Raw genomic sequence first — 24,658 nt, forward strand, 5'->3', positions numbered from 1 at the left:
ATATAATCCAATTATATCATGAAATATATCATTATAGATTTCCATCCCATGTATATAGACTATATCTCCCATATACATTTTATCTTCATATAATGTTTTAAAGTCATAACTTTAACGAAGAAGTATTCTTTTCATTTCCAAAATTAATATATTATATATATTAAATTTTTAGGAACATGATTAACTCCCATATACATTCTATCGTTATAGAATGTTTAAAGTCATAACTTTAACGAAGAAGTATTCTTTTCATTTCCAAAATTAATATATCATATATATTTAAATTTTAGGAACATTGATAGACGCATATTTATGCGACTTGGTTAACTAGTTTTCTTGCATTTACGTTATTAGTTCTTAGTTATTTTAGTACTTTAAGCCATTTTCGTGTGTTTGTAGGTCCAAAGGGCTAAGGTAGCAAGAAAGTGCATTTTGGTGCATTTTGGAGCAGTTTTGAGCTTGGAATGGATTGCTTATGATATGAGCAAGATGGATGGACGAATTTGAAGAAAAAAAGAGGCTAGGAACATGCTAAAAATCTGGTGAAACAAATACAAGTTGCAAGAAGGGATAAATTTCTAGAAGGATTGGCCAAAACTTCACTCAAAACCATGCATACCCCATAAAATTCATCAATGTCGTGGCCTTCCCTTTGTTTTACTTCCACCAGATTTTTTAGTGATGATGCAATGCCTATCTCACTATGACATTTGAGTGGATGATGTAATGCTTAACTCACCATGACATTTGAGTGGATGATGCAATGCTTAACTCACCATGACATGTGAGTGGATGACTCAAAACCTACCCTCACCAACAATTCTCCACCTTGCCATGCCTTACCTACTTCATTCCACCAGATTTTTGCATTAAACATGTCCATCCTCTTCCTATAAATACCATGGCAGCAACCTCATTCAAATCATCCAGAAATTAACCATTCTCCAAGCCTTTCCTTGCCTCTCCTACATATCTAAACCCCTTCCCATCCATTCCTCCAAATAACCAACCCTTCAACATCATTCCAACCTTGTTGTGGCGGCAAGGAGAAGGAGAAAAGTCCTTGGACGCGCTTGCTATCCAACATGGATCGTTGGAACGTTTAGGTGCTTTCTTCCCTTTGTTTTTCAATGGTTAAATTTGTTTATCTTTGTTTTGTAATAATGAGGAACTAAACCCCCCTTGGCTAGGGGGGGATTCAAAACCATGTTTATGCTTGCTATATGATTTGATTACTTCCAATTGCGTTTCTTGAATTGTGAATTCAATTTACTTATCCGTTCGTATAAAAACTAATTTGTGTATGTTGGTTGAGAGTGCACGCTTAATTTTCATGCATGAATTTGACGCTAGAATATAAGGGAGTTTCACCTAATCGTTATGAACTTATATTCACAAGTAGTGAAGGTTGCTAGTCACAATCACGTTAAGTAAATTCTTGGCATAAGTTTCATGCAAATCATAGTAACGAGTGCCTCGTCAATGCTTATGTTTTTCATAGAACTTAATGATTCTTGCTTGTATCTCTATTATGCAATTCATGTAGGGAACTTGTAGGGAATGTTTTGGGTTGTCGTATGCAATCATCCAATCTAATAACTTGTTGAAAAACTGAGAGTTAATTAGTGCAATTCACGGTTAATTTGGGGCGTTGAGTATTCATAACTTATCGAAGAGCAATTGGAAATCATTTTGTATGCAAGCAAGACATGTGTGGAGAAGAACCCCTTAGCTAGCCTTCCATTATCCATTCAACCCAAATTTGTTTCAAATCTATTTAAGTTTTTAGTTTATTCGTTTTTACTTTCAACTTCACCAAACTCAAATCCCCCTTTTACTTTCTTGTTTTAAAATCTTTTGTTTACATTTTTAACTTTGTTTCTTTTTGTTTTTGAGTCAGTTTAGAGGTTTTAGCAAGCCCTCCTAATCCCCGGTTTAGAACGATACCCTACTTACATCTATACTACAATTGTCAAAAAGAGGGTTTAATTTGTGTGTCAAGTAATTTTCGCATCAAATTTTGGCGCCGTTGCCGGGGATTAGCAACTTTGCTAAATCCCCATTGTTTCTTTTTATTTCTTTTTTGTGTGTTTTAATTTTAGTTTTAATTTTATTTTGTTTATTTCAGGTACTAGTTTATGACTCGTAGTTCTCAACCAGTTCGTGCACATATATCGAAGTTTGACGACAATTTTGAACGAACTTTGAGAAGGAAAAGGAAAGTACCAGAACCTAATCCACCTAGTTCTAGTTCTGAATCCGAATTTGAAGAAAAGGAGGAGGCAGAAAAAGACATGGAGGTGGACAATCGAACAATCAAAGAACTTTCAGCTTCGGGATTGGACAATGCCGCACCTCTATGCATCCAATACCCCGCAGCAGCCCGAGGAAAGACAGAAGAATTTGAATTGAAGTCAAGCTTGTTACACCACATTCCGAAGTACCATGGGTTGTCCATGGAAGATCCTAACAAACACTTGAAAGAATTCGAGGTGGTGTGTTCGAGCATGACCCCTGTCAATGTCGATGGGAGTATTTTGAAGATGAAAGCCTTCCCTTTCTCTCTCTTGGAAAAGGCGAAGGATTGGTTGTACGAATTGGCGCCCGGAACCGTCACATCATGGGAAAGCATGAAACGGGCCTTCTTGGAGAAGTTTTTCCCAACTTCTCGAGTCATCCTCCTACGGAAAAGGATAAGTGGAATTCAACAAGAGGAAGGTGAATCTTTTCCTACTTATTATGAACGTTTTAAATCTCTTGTTGCTTCTTGTCCACAACATCAGATGAAGGAGGAACTTCTTTTGCAATACTTCTACGAGGGGCTACTACCTATCGAACGTCAAATGCTAGATGCCTCGGCAGGAGGAGCCTTGGTGGACAAGACCCCCACGGCAGCAAAGACTTTAATTTCCAACCGTGCGTTGAATGCTCAACAATACGAAGGCGTTGGACAAAGGAGTAACCCACGACCACATCAAGTCAATAAGGTAAGTGCCATAACCGAACTTCAAAATCAAATGGCTAACCTTACTACTTTGCTTTCTCAGGTAGTGGAAGGTCCAAAAGTGCAAAACGTGGCAGCTTGTGGCGTGTGTTCCATGCAAGGCCACCTTACGGACAAGTGCCCACAGTTGATAGAAAATGGAGGGTGGGAGACCCTCAATGCCGTGGGATTTGACAACCAATACCAACCAAGGAATGACCCCTTTTCCAATACTTACAATCCCGGTTGGCGTGATCATCCAAATTTCAAATGGCGAGAACCCCAACAAGGCCAACAACAAAGCGGATTGAGGCAACAACCCCCAGGTTTCTATAAAAAGCCGTTTGCACCAACTCAACCCCAAGCACAACCTGCCCAAAAATCAGGTTCGTCTATTGATAATGATCAAAATTTTAATTTACTAACTTCTATGGCGCAGGGAATGCAAAATAGGGACAAAAAGGTGGACGAGTTAGAGAAACAAGTAGGGCAAATTGCCGAGTTCATGGGGCAGTTTCGAGAGCAAGGCAAGTTGCCTAGCTCAACCATTGCAAATCCAAAAGGAGGCTTTGAAACCGTCAATGCAATCATGTTGAGAAGTGGTACACAGGTTGGAGCCAAACCAAAATCATCCAAATCAAGTCACGATGAGGATGAAAAGTTGCTACAAGAGGAAGCACAGGGACCAAAACTCACGGCCAAGGATGAACAATCCTTGCCACCACCATCTAGCCCTCCTAAGCCGTCCCAAACCACCAAGGTAAGTCCAAATTCGACTTTTTCTAGTTCCATTCCACTAAATGTGCCCTTTCCTGGCAGGTTTAGGCAATCAAAGAAGGAAGAAGCCGAGAAGGACATTCTAGAGACCTTTCGGAAAGTTCAAGTCAATATTCCGTTCCTTGATGCAATTAAGCAAGTCCCGAGGTATGCTCAGTTTTTAAAAGAACTTTGTACATCAAGGAGAAGGATTTCGAACAAAGAGGTGGTCCAAGTAAGTGAGAATGTTTCTGCCATGTTACAAAGGAAATTACCCCGTAAATGCAAAGATCCGGGTAGTTTTACAATTCCGTGCGTTATTGGCAAGACTAAGTTTGAACAATGCATGTTAGACTTAGGGGCTTCGATTAATATTATGCCATACTCTATTTATGCATCTATGAACTTAGGTGAGCTTAAAAACGATGGTGTGATTATTCAATTAGCCGATCGTTCTAATGCATATCCAAAGGGTGTTTTGGAAGATGTGTTGGTGCAGGTGGGCAATTTGATTTTTCCAGCGGACTTTTACGTGCTTGACATGGAGGATTCACCCTATTCTACCCCATTGCCGATACTATTAGGGCGACCCTTCATGAAGACAGCCCAAACCAAGATTGATGTGGCTAAGGGAGAGTTAACAATGGAGTTTGGTGATGAATTGATTAAATTCAAAGTTCCTGAATATGTTAAGAATCCTCATGATGTTCGTTCTTGTTTTGCAATAGATGTGATTAAACATGTGGGGAAGGAACATTCATGCGCACCAATCAAGAAGGATGTCCCTAGATGCATCATCGATGAGGGTATTGGAGTGGAGCATACAAAGCATGTCATGGAGGATGTACCCCTCCATGCCGTGGCACCTAGTCAAGCTTAAACGGAGGTACCGTCCGGCTGGAAGACGTTAAAGAAAGCGCTTCGTGGGAGGCAACCCATGCATTCGACAAAGGAAGGCCTAGAGAGCACTCCAATTCCAGATTTGCGTTCCTAAACCCTTCTCTTTGTTGTTTAATTAGTTTCTGCCATATTTAGTTTGTTAGTGTTTGTTTGTTTGTTTATGTGTTTTTGTGTTAGTTATGCTTTGAAACATTGAGGACAATGTTTGGTTTAAGTGTGGGGGGGTAACCAAAGTGTTTTGATGCAAATTCGTAGGGTTTTCTCACTCATACTTCCCAATGTTGTTTCTTGCTGTTTTTAGGTGTTTTTAGGCTGTTTTGGTGAGTTTTAGTGTGTGCTGACTCAAATTCGTAGGGTTTTCTCACTCATACTTCCCAATGTTGTTTCTTGCTGTTTTTAGGTGTTTTTAGGCTGTTTTGGTGAGTTTTAGTGTGTGCTGACTTATAACTCCGAAAATCACATAAAAATTTGAAAAATTGCTTTGCAAAACCCAAAAAGAGTTGTTTTTGTGTGTTTGTTTGTGTCTTAGGGTACCTTCCAACACAATGATGAGGATTTGGTTTGTAATTTCATGGCTGTTAAAGAGAGTGATTAACATGGATGAAAGTTTGATTTACTCTTTGTTTATGCTTGGTTGTGGTTATAACTTATGAATTTACATGCAATCTTAAAGGAAAAATCAGTTTTTGTAACATGCTTGAAGGAAAGAACTCAAACTAACGCTACAACCTTGTGAGACTTGAGCCTAAACGTTTATTTGGAGAGTTAATAATCTGTGATTTATTGTTTTCTAAGTCGTTGCATGATCTCATTATTCTTTGCTTGGTTACTACTTAGAAGGCGTTTCATCATTTAGTTCCAAATGCTAGAACTCATACCCATTTCATTCAAAGCATGTCATTGATTTGCATAACACATATTCAAGATAAAGTTGTGTAGTGACCACCACCATAACCAAAAAGCCGTGAATCCCCTATGTCATTATGTTTTGTACGTTTTAATCCCGTTGAGCTTTGTGAGCCTTTTCTTTGTAACCCACATTACTCTCACCTAGCTTAGATTAGGACCATCCATTAACCTTGTTCTTAAAGCGTAGTAAAGCATGATTCAAATTGAATTCCTTTGTGGCAGAAAACAAGTGTGGGGGAAGTGTTTTTCATAAGGAATTATGTGCCATAGGCACGGGTAAAAAGAAAGAAAAAAAAGAAAAGAAAAATGTGAAAAGAATGCGAAAAGAGTTGAAAAGAAGTGAAAAAGAGTTCTAAAGTGTTGTTTGATGAAGAAGGGGTCCAAAACAATGAATTCGACCCTAAGGAGTTGTTTAAATCTTCCCCTTGTGTTTTAAAGCTAATTTCTGCAATCTAAGTAAATTCTAAGTCTCAATTTCATTACTTTGCTTACTATCACTTTAAGAACGTTTGTTTTCCTTATCCTTTCTTTGTTAGCCAATACCCCAAGCCCCGTTACAACCCTTGACTTCTATCTTGAGTGTTATGTGTTTCAATTTGTGGAGATTGAACTTGGTATGAGCATATGGTCACTGGTTCTCGCATCTAAGTAGTAGCATTCCATTCATGAGATCATATCTCAACATGCTTATTAACTCTAGAAATTGTGTTCTTTGTTATACATATATGTGAGCATTCGTTTTTATATCTACATCAATTCTCTCACATATAACTAGTATAGGGTGTGTAGTTAGAAAATCTGAGTGAAAATAGAGTGCGTATCTTGTAAGGATTGAGGGAATTCTCTAAGGCATGTTACTACATTCAAAACATTGTTTTAATTGGTTAATTGTGAATTAGTAAGTAGTGACTATGATTAAGTATGTGCTTAAGTGTTAAATTGACTCAATTATGTGGGAATGATAATCTTTAACATGTCATGTGCATTGGAAATCCCTAAGGCAAATGTTGGAAGGTTAGGTTATGTTTTATTTTTTTTATTTTGCTCGAGGACTAGCAATAGCTAAGTGTGGGGGAATTTGATAGACGCATATTTATGCGACTTAGTTAACTAGTTTTCTTGCATTTACGTTATTAGTTCTTAGTTATTTTAGTACTTTAAGCCATTTTCGTGTGTTTGTAGGTCCAAAGGGCTAAGGTAGCAAGAAAGTGCATTTTGGTGCATTTTGGAGCAGTTTTGAGTTTGGAATGGATTACTTATGATATGAGCAAGATGGATGGACGAATTTGAAGAAAAAAAGAGGCTAGGAACATGCTAAAAATCTGGTGAAACAAATACAAGTTGCAAGAAGGGATAAATTTCTAGAAGGATTGGCCAAAACTTCACTCAAAACCATGCATACCCCATAAAATTCATCAATGTCGTGGCCTTCCCTTTGTTTTACTTCCACCAGATTTTTTAGTGATGATGCAATGCCTATCTCACTATGACATTTGAGTGGATGATGTAATGCTTAACTCACCATGACATTTGAGTGGATGATGCAATGCTTAACTCACCATGACATGTGAGTGGATGACTCAAAACCTACCCTCACCAACAATTCTCCACCTTGCCATGCCTTACCTACTTCATTCCACCAAATTTTTGCATTAAACATGTCCATCCTCTTCCTATAAATACCATGGCAGCAACCTCATTCAAATCATCCAGAAATTAACCATTCTCCAAGCCTTTCCTTGCCTCTCCTACATATCTAAACCCCTTCCCATCCATTCCTCCAAATAACCAACCCTTCAACATCATTCCAACCTTGTTGTGGCGGCAAGGAGAAGGAGAAAAGTCCTTGGACGCGCTTGCTATCCAACATGGATCGTTGGAACGTTTAGGTGCTTTCTTCCCTTTGTTTTTCAATGGTTAAATTTGTTTATCTTTGTTTTGTAATAATGAGGAACTAAACCCCCTTGGCTAGGGGGGGATTCAAAACCATGTTTATGCTTGCTATATGATTTGATTACTTCCAATTGCGTTTCTTGAATTGTGAATTCAATTTACTTATCCGTTCGTATAAAAACTAATTTGTGTATGTTGGTTGAGAGTGCACGCTTAATTTTCATGCATGAATTTGACGCTAGAATATAAGGGAGTTTCACCTAATCGTTATGAACTTATATTCACAAGTAGTGAAGGTTGCTAGTCACAATCACGTTAAGTAAATTCTTGGCATAAGTTTCATGCAAATCATAGTAACGAGTGCCTCGTCAATGCTTATGTTTTTCATAGAACTTAATGATTCTTGCTTGTATCTCTATTATGCAATTCATGTAGGGAACTTGTAGGGAATGTTTTGGGTTGTCGTATGCAATCATCCAATCTAATAACTTGTTGAAAAATTGAGAGTTAATTAGTGCAATTCACGGTTAATTTGGGGCGTTGAGTATTCATAACTTATCGAAGAGCAATTGGAAATCATTTTGTATGCAAGCAAGACATGTGTGGAGAAGAACCCCTTAGCTAGCCTTTCATTATCCATTCAACCCAAATTTGTTTCAAATCTATTTAAGTTTTTAGTTTATTCGTTTTTACTTTCAACTTCACCAAACTCAAATCCCCCTTTTACTTTCTTGTTTTAAAATCTTTTGTTTACATTTTTAACTTTGTTTCTTTTTGTTTTTGAGTCAGTTTAGAGGTTTTAGCAAGCCCTCCTAATCCCCGGTTTAGAACGATACCCTACTTACATCTATACTACAATTGTCAAAAAGAGGGTTTAATTTGTGTGTCAAGTAATTTTCGCATCAAACATGATTAACTCCCACTAATCTTTTGTAAACCTAGTAAACAAAAGATTCATTTACATCTTTATGAGAAATCAAACGATTTGATCCTTTTTCTCATAAGATGCTCATAGCTCCCACTAGCTTGCTAAGATTCATGATGGATGGATCTCTACAACTTACATGTCTTGTGATTTATAGTTTAGACATATATATTATCAAGACTATCTTAATAATGGTTTCGGAAACCCATATAATGTCCAAACATTGAATCACCATTTAGTTGTAGCTAGCTATCTTCGAATTAATTGAAACCAAGCCTACGTCAAAAATGGTTTCTTCAAAGTCAACCATCCTTTTGATTGTAGTTACCTTAAGCTACCAATTAGCTTATGAAGGTTTCTTTATTTCGGGTCAAATGGTACTTTACCATTTCCTTGAGTATATATCATATATATACACTCAATGTAGTCATAAGGATTTTCATTCTTATTTCTTTCGAATTAAGAGGTGCAACTCTATGACATAGTCATAAAGTTCAAACCATTCAACTGAGACGGTTTATAAATCCTTATCGACTACCTTGGAGCTTTTGGTATAGGAACTAGGTTGTTTATATTTGTTGATTACTTTCTTGTCTCTCAAAGAACCCATTCTTTGAGTTCTATCTCTAGTTCATTTGCTTTTAGGCAAATCACATTGTAGGATTACAATGAACTACCCAACAAAACAACATTTGTTAGTTGGTTTATAGAAGCGATATCCAAAAATTAATTTAAGGATATCCCACAAGATTGTTATCAAACAAATATTGCTTATTAGCTCACAACCCCAAATCTTAACATGCTTGAGATTTGTCTTTCTTTCCAACTACATCTTATGGAGTCATGAAAAATTTGAAAGATCTTCTAATTGACAATCATATTGTTTTTAGAAGTATATATCCTATATATGGGTAATAGATAACATCCAACGAACTAAATCTTATTCGAGTTCGTTCTTCTCCTCATGGAGAAATTCATTATCTTATGATGCTTCTTTCCTTGATATCTTTCAAGAAAACTATTCTAAAGTGTTACCATTCCTTGGATCAAATCTAAGGATGTAAATACTTTAGACGTCTTACTCATCAACTTACATTTCTTGAATTCTTTGAAACCTTTTGCAAAGTATTCGGACTTGTGTTTATTTAAAATAAACTATAGTCCAACCGAGGGTGATCTTCGGTGAATGTCATCCAACATGAGTAGTATTATGTTGTGGACAAGTGCCACTAACATCTAAGTGAATTAACCTCAACAACTTTGTGATTCTTTATTCTTTCCAAAAGAATAAAGATTCGAACATTTCGCCTCTTTACAATTTTAACAAGAAGGTATTGGATCCGGATCTAACGATCCAAAGCATCCATCTATGACCAACTCGTAATTTATGTTTTAGAGGTATCACAACTCAGTTGGGATTAGTCACTACCTTGCAACCTTTTGGGTTTTAAGCATCATTGTATTCTAAACAGTTAACACTACCATATCATCTCTACTATAGAGACAATCAATTAGATTACTATAATCTAATCATTGATTAATAAAGAACAATGTTTTGTCAAACAAAGCATTCATCCATCTCTACTATAGTGACGGAATTAAGTTCCTTAAAATTGGAATGTAAAGACTATCTTTGGTTTTTCCAATTTCTTTGGTAGTTCATATAAGGAAGTAAGTACTATCTGCTTTCGCAGAGATCTATATTTTATTCACGTTCCGAATGTGAAGCACCTTTTCTTCTCTCATATATCTTCTACTTCTTATTAGTCACACTTTTACAACGATTGTAAAACATAGTTACTAATACGGAATCAAGCATTCAAGTAGAAGAACCAACTGTTTTGAACTATTCAAGAACAATTTACAACACCTTCGAAAGGTGTGTTCTTGACACTTGCAAGACATTTCTTGCAAATACCCCTTCCAATGTCCATACTTTTATAAAGAAAGTTTGTTCCCTTGGAGTTAATTTTTATCTTCTTCATTTGACTTTCACCTTTGACTACAATAGTCATGGTCCCTAAACTCCCACTATCTCTCTTGAAACTTATTTCAATTGTGTTATACACATCAAACATTTTGGAGAGCATGTGGTTATTGTTCACTACATAGTTTACAATAAACTTAGTGAACCATTAGGATAAGGAAACAAAGGTGAAGTCCTTGCCTAGTTTCCATCTCATTAAGTGGTTTTAACACTTCAACACTCAATGATTCAAAATCATCATAAGTCCATGTTGATGGACTATTTTTGTCAACCAACCATTATGTTCTAAACATAATTACAAACTTTCAAGAGTTGTTCAAGGCAACTCTCATTTCTTCATACAACAATTTGTAAGTGAAGAATCATGGCACATAAAGTGTCCATGCCCTTGTGCTTACTTCTAAAGTTCCTTGTCCATGTAACAAAGAAACAAGCACTAATGTTTGCATTGATTAAGGGTTGTTCAAAGCAACTCTTATTTCTTCATACAACAATTTGTAATTGAAGAATTATGACATTAAAAGTGTTGTCCTCTTTATGATAGACATTTTCTAACATATTCTTCTACTGATACATTATCAATAGGAAGATTGTGAGGATGAGACTACTTAGGTACATTTACAAGCCATTAAAGACAATCTATGGTTTTGTAGTACCAAGTCCGGAAACTAAAACTTTCGGCTTTTATTTGTCAAGTGTTGGATAGCGTTTGCAAATATATTGGTAAACAAATACATAACGAATATAAATTGATTGATTTTAAGCCATTTGATTCGGGTCTTTAAATCAAATAGCACCACCCACTATTTTTGGCAAATTCCATATCCCTCATTGGAATTCGAGAGTTTTGGAGGAAACTCTTAGTAGGGTATGGGAGACTCACTACTACCAAGCCCACCTCAGAAGAAAATCATATTGGCTAGCGTTCATAATAATGAGAGAGTACGCTTACTCATTTGCATCTCTTGCAAGTACCCATCTAGTTTGGCCTCTAGAGAATGATGCCTCAGAAGAATATCATATTGGCACATTGCACTTAGTTAAGTCATTCCCACCATGCTAGTTCAAGTAGGGGTTCAAGAATGGCCTCAGAAGAATATCATATTGACCACACTCGTTGCCTACCTTTCACTTCATCATATGTGTATAGGCTTCTCCTAAATGTAAGCATATACTTTGCAACCCCAGAACTGGACGAATACGGTGTATGAGTCACAAACGATTGAAGCCCACCACGGTGGAAGGCCACGAAAGAGTGTTCAAAGCACTCTCACGCTTATCAACTTAATAATGGTTTGGTTGAGGGTTTTAGGTCTCATCACATATAAATATTCATTTTAATCTTTACTAAAACAATTTTGGTCTTATTACAACTATTGGTCCATATGATTGTTTTAGTTGTATATAATACTCCCAGTATGCTTATAAAACGGTTTTTAAAGCAAGAGTATATGATACTACTAACATAAACTTTGCATTCATTTGATGGACTATATAGTTACCTTAGGGCCTTAGGATGACTATGAACCTTTGTTTAGATTCAACACGAGCCTTGTGTTGAATCTCGGTCTAGGGATGGAGATTGATTTTAGTTACGCGTTTAATCACATTAAGGCGTGTTGTCTTAGGGGCGTTGGACCCAACTACTTCATTTTCATGCATATCAAATAAAGCAAGAAAGAAGAACTTCAAAGTAAAGGTGAGCTTATGCTCATTACAACATTTGCATAAAACAAATTACCTTAAAGTAAAGAAGGGCTTATGCCCTTTTACAACATTTGATCAAATCAAATTACAACCAAAATCTAATCTACACATTCCCATGGTTCAAACAAATTTGAAACGGCCTTTCACATAGCTCAATTATATTAGGCTTGGGTTCATAATCATCCTTTAATTAATTAACACTTTAACTAATTAAATTGAATGCAACATTTTCATTTGGTTTTTGTATCCATAAAAGTGATTTAAATGGAGTTAAATGAAATGAAAATCCAATTCTCATTTAAAGAGACAAAACAATTTTGTTCTCTACCTAATTTGGGCCAAAATGCAATTACCACAACCTTTGGGCAATATTGCAAAAACATAAACTTTTGGGGTCACTCTTTGTAAGAACACAAAAGTCCACTACTTCATGTAATTACACTAGAACCCAAAAATTAAACAATGTAAAAACTTCATTAAAGGAGCAAAACAATTTGTCCTTTAGCGTTTTTGGACCTAAACGTAAAAACATAAACTTTTGGGCCAAAGTGCAAATACACAAAAGTATCAAAACTTTATGTAATTGCATAAAAGGCCCCAAAAGTACCCCCACTAGGGGGTGGCCGGTTTTGGAAGAAGAAATGGAGTGATGTGTGTGTTGATTTGTGAGTTTTGACATAAAGCAATCAAGTGGTGCAAGTGGTGTGTGTGAAAGGAAATTAATCCTTACACACCCACCAATATCTCTTACACCATTTAAACAAATATCTAAAACATTTAAACATTTGAAAATCATAAAACATAAACTTTATGAAATAAATCAAAACTTTGAATCAAAACACAAAACTTTTTGTTCTTGGCTAAAATGTCAAGAACAATGAAGAACATTCATGAAAAACTCAAAAAATTTCCATGAACATTTTTCACCCAAAAACATTCCAAAACCATTCAAACTTTAGGGAAATAACATATAACCAAACTAGGGTACATAGGGGTTCCAAAAGTCACTTTAAAACACTTTTAACAAGTCAAACAAGAACCCAAAAAATCACCCTAGGTATTTGGCCGAATTTTCCCAAAATCATGGCACCAAATTTTAGCTCCAATATTCATGCTCATATGAACTACATCTACAACATTTGAGATGGCAAATTTTCTAACAAAATTTACATTCAAAGAAACAAGAATAAAGCTTGTAACATATTACAACTTTTAAATCAAAACTATGAACTACAAAACCCAAAAAGATTCACCAACTACTAGACCTAGGCTCTGATACCACTTGAAGGATTATTTTGTGAAAACATGTTCATTTGAATAACATCTATAGTATGCATTTAACAATTAAAAGGCGGAATCATGCTTGCATGCATTAAAAAACAAAACATTACCCATGAAATTCAAAGCCTAGTAGATTGGAAAACCATGAATCAACTCAAAACAAAGTGAGTTGAGATTTATACCTTTGTAGATTCCTCTTTGCATAAGCAAAGGCTAATCACCCAAGGAGAGGGCCTTCATTCCTTGCATCTAAAATCTATGGATTTGGATGGATGAAAAGGTTTCTCCAAGTTCCCAAAATTGAGAACCTCTAAGTCTCCACACCAAGGAGAGATTGGAGAAGGAACGAGTGACCTTGGAGTAGTGGGATTGCTAGATCCACCCTCCAAGGGGGCCGGCCTCCTAGAGAGAAAAGGAGAGACAAGTTCTCACCAATTTTCTCCAAAAGAACCCTTAATGAATTTTAGGCTATAAAGTTCTTTATATAGTCACTTCTATAAATGACCTAAAGAACCAAAAAACCCTAATTCAACACATATGGCCGGCCACATTAGGGATTTGGGCTTTTGGGCCTTTGTGAATCTTTATTCATTAAATTGTCATACAACTTAAGTCAATGGGCTTGACGTTCGAAGCCCATTGGGCCTTAAGGTCCAAAACTATCCCGAGGTCTTTAACGAACTTATTCGTTTGATTAATTAACATATTAATTCATCCTTGCCATAAATAATTAAACCTTTTAATTATTCTTACTCATCTCCATTGTTTCTTCAATCTCCACCTTACACGGTGTACGATCCATTAGGTTCCTTTTAGCGAGGCAGTGGGCGATTAAAACTCTTTCAAATCGATTGTGAATTGAAACTTACTTTCAATTCTCCCTTTAGTGATTATACATGTTTAGGGCTTCCACAAACCATGAGTGACACCTAGCAGCATATCATGGTTACCCAAGCTAATCAGAAGAGGTGGAGAACCTATTCAGTTTAGGATTACAAATGCAATACGGTCTTTCTCTAATACAATACTCTTGACAACATTGTTTGGTTTGATAGTTTATTCATGTCTACTATCCAATGTGATTCGTGTGCTTATATGATTACCTTGAATGTGATTTGGAACGCCTTCCTAAATCTCATTCATACTTTGGCCAAAGATTCTTAATCATATCATAGAATATTCTCCCTCAAACGGTTTGAAGGTTAGAGATCCCTTGTTGCGCATTCACTTGCATCCATGGCTAAGTAGCTTAACCCCAACGATGCCGTGGACACCCGCGGATGGGGTGACTTTGACATAATCAAAGATCAAGGACTTAACCACAAGACAGCTGTGATGCCTTAAGTCAAAGGACTACTTTGCATTATCCCAACCATGAGTTCTCATGTGACATGAATATGAGAACTCTTCGTTGATCGTGTTCAGTGAACTCATTCTCTATTGAGCACCTACGTACTTGTCTTAATGTCACACACACCAATGACTCGAGACTAGTCACTCTCCCTGAGAGAAGACACAGCACGTACTGATCTTAACGGACTGTCAATGCCCAATTGGCAATCCTATGATCAGGAACGTTTAGGATGTGTCTACGAAAGAATGGTCTCATGAATCTAACTTCTTTAGATCGTATTCTCCCAATCACATATTCCTTGGACTTATCGTTTAAGCATATAACATTTATATGAGACGGCTTAAAATAATAATCTATGCCCTTGATATTAAACTAGATTAGTTTAACATGTGAAATGTCCGTAAAGTATCATCATATGATTGGTTTTAGGGCACATTTCCAACATATATATATATATATATACACACACATGTGACTCACCAAGTAAAAGCAGCATGAAGGAATTGCAGAGGGCAAAGCACATTATATTACATGTATATATGTATGCACGGTGATAAAGCAAACTACAACAGCGATAAAGCGAACTACAACAACAGCTTTCCATGTATATATATATATATATATATATATATATATATACACACACATATATATACTCAAGTGACTCACCAAGTAAAAGCAGCAGCGCAGGATTGCTGGACAATGGTGCAGTGGCGATGCAAGGTAACAAGCAACGCAGTGGCTGAAGCTGTGTAATGAGTGTACAAGCAAAGGAGCAATCCCATGTATATATATATATATAAAGGCCCTCGGAGAAGCAAATGAAATGCGGTGGCTATTCAAAACGCAGGTCCGTGACTGTGCAAACGACCACCCGTGCCTGGAAAAGAAAAACCAAAATGAGAGGTGATGGGATGGTGCATTGGGAAAATATGATTGTGTACAAAAAGAAAGTGCCAACTAAAAGAAAGTGCTAGCTATTGTTAAGTAAAATGGTGCACTGGGAAAATATGATTATATACAAAAAGAAAGTGCCAACTAAAAGAAAGTGCCAGCTACAGCTACTGTTAAGTAAAATGGTGCATTGGGAAAATATGATTATGCACAAAAAGAAAGTGCCAACTAAAAGAAAGTGCCAGCTACCCTAAATGGTGCACTGGTAAAATATGATTATGTACAAAAAGAAAGTGCCAACTAAAAAAAAGTGCCAGCTACTGTTAAGTAAAAAAAAAAAAAAAAAAAAAAGGTGAAAGAATAGTGCATTAGTCACCATCTAAAAGGAAATGGGTGTGTCAGGCACCATCTAAAAAAAAAAAAAAAAAAAAAAAAAAAGAGAAAAAAAAGAAGGAAGTAACGCATTTTAGTCAGATATACGTTTTATTTGTATTTAGCACAACATACTAAATAAAATAAAGCATGTCCATTGATATCTAAAATGCATTAAGAGAAATAAAGTCCATTTTATTTATTTTTATGGAAATTTACATAAATTTGCATTATACATACCTTAAAAAAAAAGTCAAATCAAATTTACAGGAAGGGATCTTCAAGGATGATCAGGTGGCGCCTCATCACTCGGCGGAGCTCCAGAAAGACGAAGCACCAGAGATTGATTATCCGGAGTTTCAACACTTGGTGAAGCGCCAGAGGACGAAGGCAGAAGTTGCCGCTGGAGTAACGCCACAAACCTCTGATGATCACTCTGAATCTGAACTTCGGACTCCTACAGCTGGTCAAGCTTCCTCTTCATGCTTGTTGAGTAATTAGTTGCGAGCATGTGTAACTCTTTATTCTCGTGCCTAAGCACTCTGACCTTTTGCCGAAGACTGGCCACCTCAGCCATCAATGACTCAACATGACGAGATTGAGCAAGAAGGCGTTGGCCCATGTTTGAAACTGAGCCTGCACATCGGACGTTGTAGGCCAGAGAGTCCTGAACAGCCAGCTCGTCGAACCGTCTGGAAAGTATCCTAGTGTCTCTAGGAGTGAGAAGATTTCTGGCCACCACCGAAGCGGTTGTATCGTTCATCATCATAGAATCCCCAACTGTAAGAGGACCATTGGGAGATACGAATGACGGCTGCCAAATGTTGTTTGAAGAAGATATGTCACTATCTTCCCCGACATTCAAGTTAAGACAACGGTCAGAAAGGCAAGACATTTTTGAAGGTGTGAAGAAAAAGAAGAGGTCGGACAAATCAAGTTCTTAGAAGTGCAAGTAGGGAGCTTCTACAGGCGGAAAATTCAAGTGTGCTTTGGAATGTGATGCGTGCCTCTCTTTAAAAATCAGCACTCGACGGAGCTTCAGAAATTGAAGAGGCGAGTTCAAAAATCGAAGAGGCAAGCTCAGAGATCGAAGAGACGTCTGCTTTCTCAAAAACTGGGCTGCTCAGAAACCACGGGCCGATCTTAGAAATTGAAGAGGCACTTGTTTTTTTATTTTTTCAGACGTGTCATCACCTGTCACATGCACACTCAGCTTTGCGAAAATCACGGATAATTTTTTGAAGCGCCGATCTCAGATATCGAAGAGGCGCCAGTCTTTTTCAACCTCGTCAGCACCTGTCACATGCACACTCAGCTTTGCGAAAATCACGGATAATTTTTCGAAGCGCCAATCTCAGATATCGAAGAGGCCCCAGTCTTTTTCAGCCTCGTCAGCACCTGTCACATGCACACTCAGCTTTGCGGAAATTACGGGTAATTTGTCGAAGATTTCTAATGAAGAAGAAAGCACGTGAAGCCATACTGATCAATCACTCAATGGTTGGCGACACGAGTGAAAGAATAATACCTCTACAGGTATTAAAGAACTTCCTATAACTGTCCACCTTCACCGTCCATAGCAAGGCAGACCTGCAAAAATGCCCAACCCTTCCTCATTTCCGAGAGTACACTCTCAGCAGAGCCTCTCGAAATACCCAGTTTTCTTCCTCTCCTGGAATACCTCTGCAAACAAATGACACCAAAGCAAAAGTATCTCATATCACCAGGGTAGAAAGCAAGAGTATCTCATATCATGCTTTCTCCCTGTCCTTTCCTTTGTCCTTGTTCTTACCTGCAAAGATAAGGATAAAGAAAGCAATATGTCGAAACCTCCATTCAAACTCCGGGTAAGGAACCGACTACCTGGAACCTTTGCCTGGTTGTTTACCTGGCTTTGCTCTTCAGTACTCGTCTTCAGTTGCTGATGTACTTCCGAAGAAGATGCCATATTTGCCCGGAAAACAGATAAGGCAAGTGAAAATGATACCTTGAAGCATGTGGAGACAATGTGCTGATTTCATTCAAGATCAAGTTTCCCCTTCCTTGCACAATCAACCAACCCAGCAGAAGGAGTCTGAGTTGAATCCAAGAGCTCGAGAAGTTTCAACAAACATATTGATGGCACCATCGTCGAAGAGCAAAGCCTCGTTGTGCAACGCTATCAAATCGCCACCACTTCTTCGAAAGCAAGAGTATTTCATATCATGCTTTCTCCCTATTCTTTTCTTTGTCCTTGTTCTTACCTGCGGGACAAGGAGAAAAAAAGCAATCAGACAGCACTTGGTATCAATCTTCCGATCTGGAACCAACTGCTTGGAACCCTTCCCTAATTGCTTACCTAGCACTGCTCTCGAAGTACCCATTGTTTCAACATCTTATGCTTCTAGAGAAAATACCACATCTGCCTAAAGAACAGATAAGGCAAGGGAAAATGATACATTGAAGCATGTAGAAACAAGCACAACAAAGCAAGTGCCGATTCATCCGCTACTTCTTCGAAATCAAAAGTATCTTATATCATTAGGGTTGCAATCACTCTGGGTTTGGTGGACCTGTTTCGACCCTCAAATTCTTGGGTCGGCCCGCTAGGCGTTGTGAGGTGCACGTGCCGATTTACCACCCTTGAATCAAATCCTTAAAGATCAAGTCATCAACTGGAAGAAGCGCCCATCACTCTTGAAGATCATACTGTTGACCAAACTGCTCAGGTGTGAATTAGAAAGATTGAACAAAGAAATAGGCCATCACCTTCACCTTGTGCCTGCTTGCCATGTGTTTGAGTCAACCTTCAAGAATCAAGCCTCAACGACCCTTGAAGAAGCTTCCAGCCAAAGTCAAGATCAAACCTCGACGACCCTTAAAGAAATCACAAGTCCGATTCAAGATCAAGTGTCCACCACCCTTGAATCAAATCCAGTTCAAGATTAAGTTGGTGGAAAGTCCTTTGGAGGAAACCAGAAAATCTTCCAACCCAGTTCAAGAATAAGCCTGTGGAAAGTCAACAATTGGAGGAAACCAGAAAATCCTTCGAACCGGTTCAAGATCAAAACTGTGGAAAGTCAACAAGCGCAACAAAAGACATGCTGATTCACCCACTACCAAAGCAAAAGATCATCTACCACATGAAGCTCCTTGTGGTCCAATTTCAACCCTCAAGATCAAGCCTCAACGGCCTTTGAAGAAATTTCAAACAAAGTTCAAGATCAAGCTTCAACGGCCCTTGAAGAAATCTCCAGCCCAATTCAAGATCAAGCCTCGATGGCCTTTGGATCGACATCTACATTAAAGGACTTCAAAACACATCTCCTACATGTGACAAGCACATGTATACGGCGCGCCTTGAAGTGGGGGCATTTGTAGACATCGAAATTTTGGTGAAATAAATGTTGATCAATAATTAAAATTTCAATGTTCACGTGTCATATAAATTTTACACATAGCATGTGACTAAACGAAAAATCAAAATAAATCGGAAAAGTCATCAAACAGGACACGTGTCAACACCTGGCAGAAATGATTTATTTCATCTAATTATTTAAATCCAAAAAAAATCAAGTTTTGGAATTCTATAAATAGGAGGCCAAGGCATTCATTTTTTGAGACCAATTGATAACCAATTCACCTCACACCACAACCTTGAAGCTTTGAAACTCCAAAGCTCCCAAGCAAATCCCAAAGGATCAAGAAAGCTCCCTTCGTTCTTCAAAAAATCCTCATTCAAAAGCAAGCCCCAACGGTCCTTGAAGAACTTCCACTAATTCAAGATCAAGCCCCCCCCCACGGCCCTTGAAGAAAGTGTTCATCATTCATCATTCGTTCATTCCTAGATCAAGCCCCGACGGCCCTTTGGATCAACGACGTCAACAAATCCGCACAACTGTTTATCCCAAGATCAAGACCCGACGGCCCTTTGGATCAACAACATCAAATCCACCCATTACAAAGATAGAATCAGAGGCTAAATTTGTAGAAGAGATTGTAACCCCTAAATCATCAATACATGCTTTTCTCCAAATGAATTAAACATTAACGCAAGCGGGTCATTTCGTTTCATTTGGATGCTTCTCCTAATTAAATAATTACACTTCGACACATTTCACTAGAAAATTCTATTTGAAAAATTATCAAAATTATATAAAGATAAGAAATATAAAGGGGTTGTCATTTAGTGACATGTAAGAAATCAGAAAACTTATTCATTTAGCGATCCGTGACACTCAAAATTATATCCAGATAACTTTATTTTAATATAGTAGTTTAATTCAATTTACCAATAAAGTTAAAGAATAAATTCAAAAATAATAAATTAATGAGGGGGCTATGTTTGGCCTCTTCGGTTGGAGATGGTATATGACACACCCCGACCCGGAATGTCCACTAGGACTCCAAATCAAGCTGTGCTGGCCGACACTTGGAAGGTGATAAAGCCATAAAATGTGATGGTGTGGAAAATTGTGAATAGATTTAAACTTAAGAGTGCCTAAATACCAGAGTGCACTGGTGAGCGGGAATGAACCCACTTCACACGTGATGTTAGAGCATAAGCAAGTACAGAAAAATGATATAAGAATCGTGCCCTCGAAATAGTCTCCGATACTAAGAATCACCGCAAGTCTTTGGTGATAATAAAACTCAGCTAATAATACCTGGAGGGTGAAGACAAGACAAGAATGAGTGGCCATGTAAGTAAAATACTAATAGAAAATATATAACACATGTAATCCCTCATTACAACACCTGTATAATTTCTAGAGAAATCATAATGTACCACAACACCGCATCTCATCAATAATATCAAATAATCATGCGATTAATAACTCATAATAATACACAAGTCGGAGTCACCGCTAGTGACTTATACGACATATTCATATCTCATTACATATCTCATCAATCATGGCTAGCATATAAGTCGGAGTCACCTCTAGTGACCTATACGACATATTCTTATCTCATCACATATCTCATCAATCATGGCTAGCATATAAGTCGGAGTCACGTCTAGTGACCTATACGACCTACGACATATTCATATCTCATCAATCATGGCTAGCATGTAAGTCGGAGTCACCTCTAGTGACCTATACGACATATTCATATCTCATCAAATATCTCATCAAACATGGCTAGCATATAAGTCGGAGTCACCTCTAATGACCTATACGACATATTCATATCTCATCAATCATGGCTAGCATGTAAGTCGGAGTCACCTCTAGTAACCTATACTACATATTCATATTTCATCACATATCTCATCAATCATGGCTAGCATATAAGTCAGAGTCACCTCTAGTGACCTATACGACATATTCATATCTCATCACATATCTCATCAATCATGGCTAGCATATAAGTCGAAGTCACCTCTAGTGACCTAACATATAAGTCGGAGTCACCTCTAGTGACCTATACGACATATTCATATCTCATCACATATCTCATCAATCATGGCTAGCATATAAGTTGAAGTCACCTCTAGTGACCTAACATATAAGTCGGAGTCACCTCTAGTGACCTATACGACATATTCATATCTCATCAATCATGGCTAATACCGTATACTTACTTGAGTTTACCTAAACTTACCTGAACGTACCTGAACTTATCTGAGTGTCCTGCATTCACCTTTGCACTTCAGAGCATTCATAGCACCACAATTTGAAGGGAAATTGTGAGATTTCATGTGGGATTTCTAGTGACTAGCATGCATATACAATTCAAAATTTATATACGAAAGCAACGGAAGTATGTTATCAAATAATATCAAAGCTATAGTCATGCAAATCCCCTTCAAGATGCATAGGTTTATGTAAGATGCATCAAAAACAATTTATTGAAGAACAATGTGTAGGAGTAGTTTTATACCTCTTGATCTAGACTTTAGACCAAGGATGGACCACCTCCAAGCCCTTTGTTGTTGGAACTCCTTGAGCCTAGCCTTCCTCCTTACCTCCTCCACTTTGTTAGAATGAGTGCTCCTTGGTTCTCCTTAAGTCTCCAAAGTTGAAGACCTCTAAAGATCCTCACCCACAAGAGTAGTGAGAAGGATGAAGGAATAACCAAAAGGGTGAGAAGATGATTAGCTAAACCCCCCTTTGGTGGCCGGGCCTTTGAGTGTTGAGAGAGATATTTTCTTTTTCTCTTTTGTTGTTTTAACACTTCAAAAAACCCTAATAAAACTTTATGCTATAAAGTTCCTTTTATAACCAAAAAGAAACAAGTCAACATTTGACTCTCTCTCTCCCTCCTTTGGCCGGCCCCTTTAGTGTTGTTTGGGCTTTGAGCTTTTATTATTTCAAGTCATCCTATGCTTGAATAAAAGCCAATGGGTTTAGGCCCAATGGGCCCAATTAGACCCGAACTTTTCTTTAAGCCCAAAACGATCTTTTATCGCTTTTATGATTTCTTTAGACATTCTAATTAATCACAACACTTAATTAATCAAATTAATTATTTCCATAATCCATTAGTTACTCACTACAAGAGTGTATTGGTGAACAATCATTTTAGGTTCTAATTAGCAAGGCAGTGAGGTGATTGGCACCAATCCAATTGATTATTTTTAATCCAATCACTTAGTGAATTAAAACTTACTTTTAATTCACCTTCTTCTTTGACGACTACATTTAATCATCTAGAAGAACTCACAAGTCATGAGTGACATCTAACCATATATCATGGCTACCCAAGTTAATGTAGAATTTGTTCGGAGAACCTATTCAGTTGGAATTACAATGTAATTCGATCATTCTCTAAAACAATACTCTTAATCACATTACTAGGGTATGGATATATTATGTCAAACCCCTAATGTGATTATTCCTTCTTATATGATTCATTTGAGTCGTATAGGAACGCTTTTCTTTATTACGCTTGATACTTCGGCCGAAGATTCCCGAATCATATCTTAGAGTATTCATCCTCTCTTAACGAGGATTAGAGATTCCTTGTTGTGTATTCACTTGCCTCCATGACTAAGTGGCTTAACCCCAACTATGCCGTGGACACCCGCGGATGGAGTGACTTTGACATAATCAAAGATCAAGTACCTAACCACAAGACAACTATGATGCCTCAGGTCAAAGGACTACTTACATTATTCCAACCATTAGAGTTACTTGCTTGACATGTGAGTAGACCTCCATGCAAGTACTCTCGTTCGATTGTGTTCAGTGAACTCATTCCCTTAATGAACACCTACATACCTGTCTTAGTGTCACTACACGAATGGGACGAGACTTTCCATCCTTCCAATTGAAGCGGACATAGTATGTACCGGTCTATGCATTGTCAGTATCCCTCCGACAATCCTATGACCATGAACCTTTTGGACATAATGGTTATGTGAAGAAGGTCTCTATAGTCTAACATCATTAGATTACTTCTTCCATCAATCCATTGTCCATGGATTCACTAGTTAGGACATATATCGTGTGTTGAGATAGTCCTAATTAGTATATTTGCCATTTGATGTACAAGAATCATATATACATCCATTCATTGTCCTGAAAAGTTTCTTCCAAAGATTGACTTTCAGGGCATATTTCCAATACAATTATATATAATGCATCATATACCAATTCATATATGAATTATAGACTCATATGCATTGCATTCAAGGCATAATCTCATTTAAACATATTTCTGGGAAAAATATCAAGTTTATAAATATATACTGAAAACCAAAAGCCCACACACATTGCCCAATTCCTTAAACAAGGCTATGGTCTTGATTATTTAATCTCATTTCTTATATGGCTGCATTTAACGTCTCGTTAGACTGCCTACATACCCTCAACAGGGATCAAACCATTCGTAGTTCGCAATAATCATTTATAGTGATACGCATATGGATAGATCATTATGAAATCTAACTCAACCATCTCATAGTATTTTATAACATATAAATATATATATGTCATGACATAAATTTCTCAGTTTTATTTAAAAGCATTTATAGAATTATCAATCATGAAACATATGATGAGTAAGGAAAGATCCACTCACCTAGAGTCCGTGCTATAACTTCCTAGCACGAACATCAAGGTGTCACAAACGATCGGCGCCTGTGACCAAGGCCAATTTGGCATGGAAAGATTCCAATTTCATCAAAACACGTCGGAACCCTAGAAATGGGTGTTCTTGATTCGTCTTCAATTCAACTCCGATGTCCCAACTAATGAATGGGCTTTGTTCCAGACGTCAAGGAGATTCTAATGGTGGTATTAATTGGGTGGAATCGTTTCAGAATTGGGGAAATCGAAGGCACGGTTTCATCACACCCACCGGTGCATTTCTTGCGAATCCAAGGCCAAATTGCATGAATTTTGGGATGGAATTAGTAGAGGGAAGGCTAGGAAGTTGTTTCCAGGTGGTTATTTGGCTCAATTTGCCGTGAAATGCCATGAATAGCATAGGGAAGCATGGAGTGCCGCCGGTCGAGTCGAACCAAAACGGGTTGGGGATCCGATCCCGTGCGCCCTCTCTCCCTTCTTTCCCTGCTTTCTTTCTTCCCTGATTCGTCCTCCTGCTGTCTCTCTCCTCCCCTGATTCGTCCCAACTCCTCCAATTCTCCCTAGTTATATGTTCTTTCTTCCTTCCCATAGACTCCCTCTTCCTTTTTCCAAAACCCTTAATAATAAATATAATAATAATAATAATAATATGAAATGAATGAAATAATAAATAACAATC

The 24,658-nt window shown here is 37.5% G+C and overlaps 1 protein-coding gene across 2 annotated transcripts; it reads left to right on the forward strand.

Annotated features, from left to right (window-relative positions):
• The first annotated feature begins 478 nt into the window (after positions 1-478).
• Positions 479-7,572, forward strand: LOC126617982 (uncharacterized). Of its 2 annotated transcripts, none has more exons than XM_050286061.1 (2): positions 479-4,940; positions 5,040-7,572. In XM_050286061.1, exon 1 carries the CDS (start codon positions 2,139-2,141, stop codon positions 4,617-4,619), a length of 2,481 nt encoding a protein of 826 aa, XP_050142018.1. In that variant the 5' UTR covers positions 479-2,138; the 3' UTR covers positions 4,620-4,940; positions 5,040-7,572. The 2 variants fall into 2 exon arrangements, with proteins under 2 accessions (XP_050142018.1, XP_050142022.1); XM_050286065.1 differs by having other exon boundaries at positions 5,050-7,572.
• Positions 7,573-24,658: the final 17,086 nt, after the last annotated feature.

This window comes from Malus sylvestris, chromosome 1, assembly GCF_916048215.2.
Source record: "Malus sylvestris chromosome 1, drMalSylv7.2, whole genome shotgun sequence".
NCBI lineage: Eukaryota > Viridiplantae > Streptophyta > Magnoliopsida > Rosales > Rosaceae > Malus > Malus sylvestris.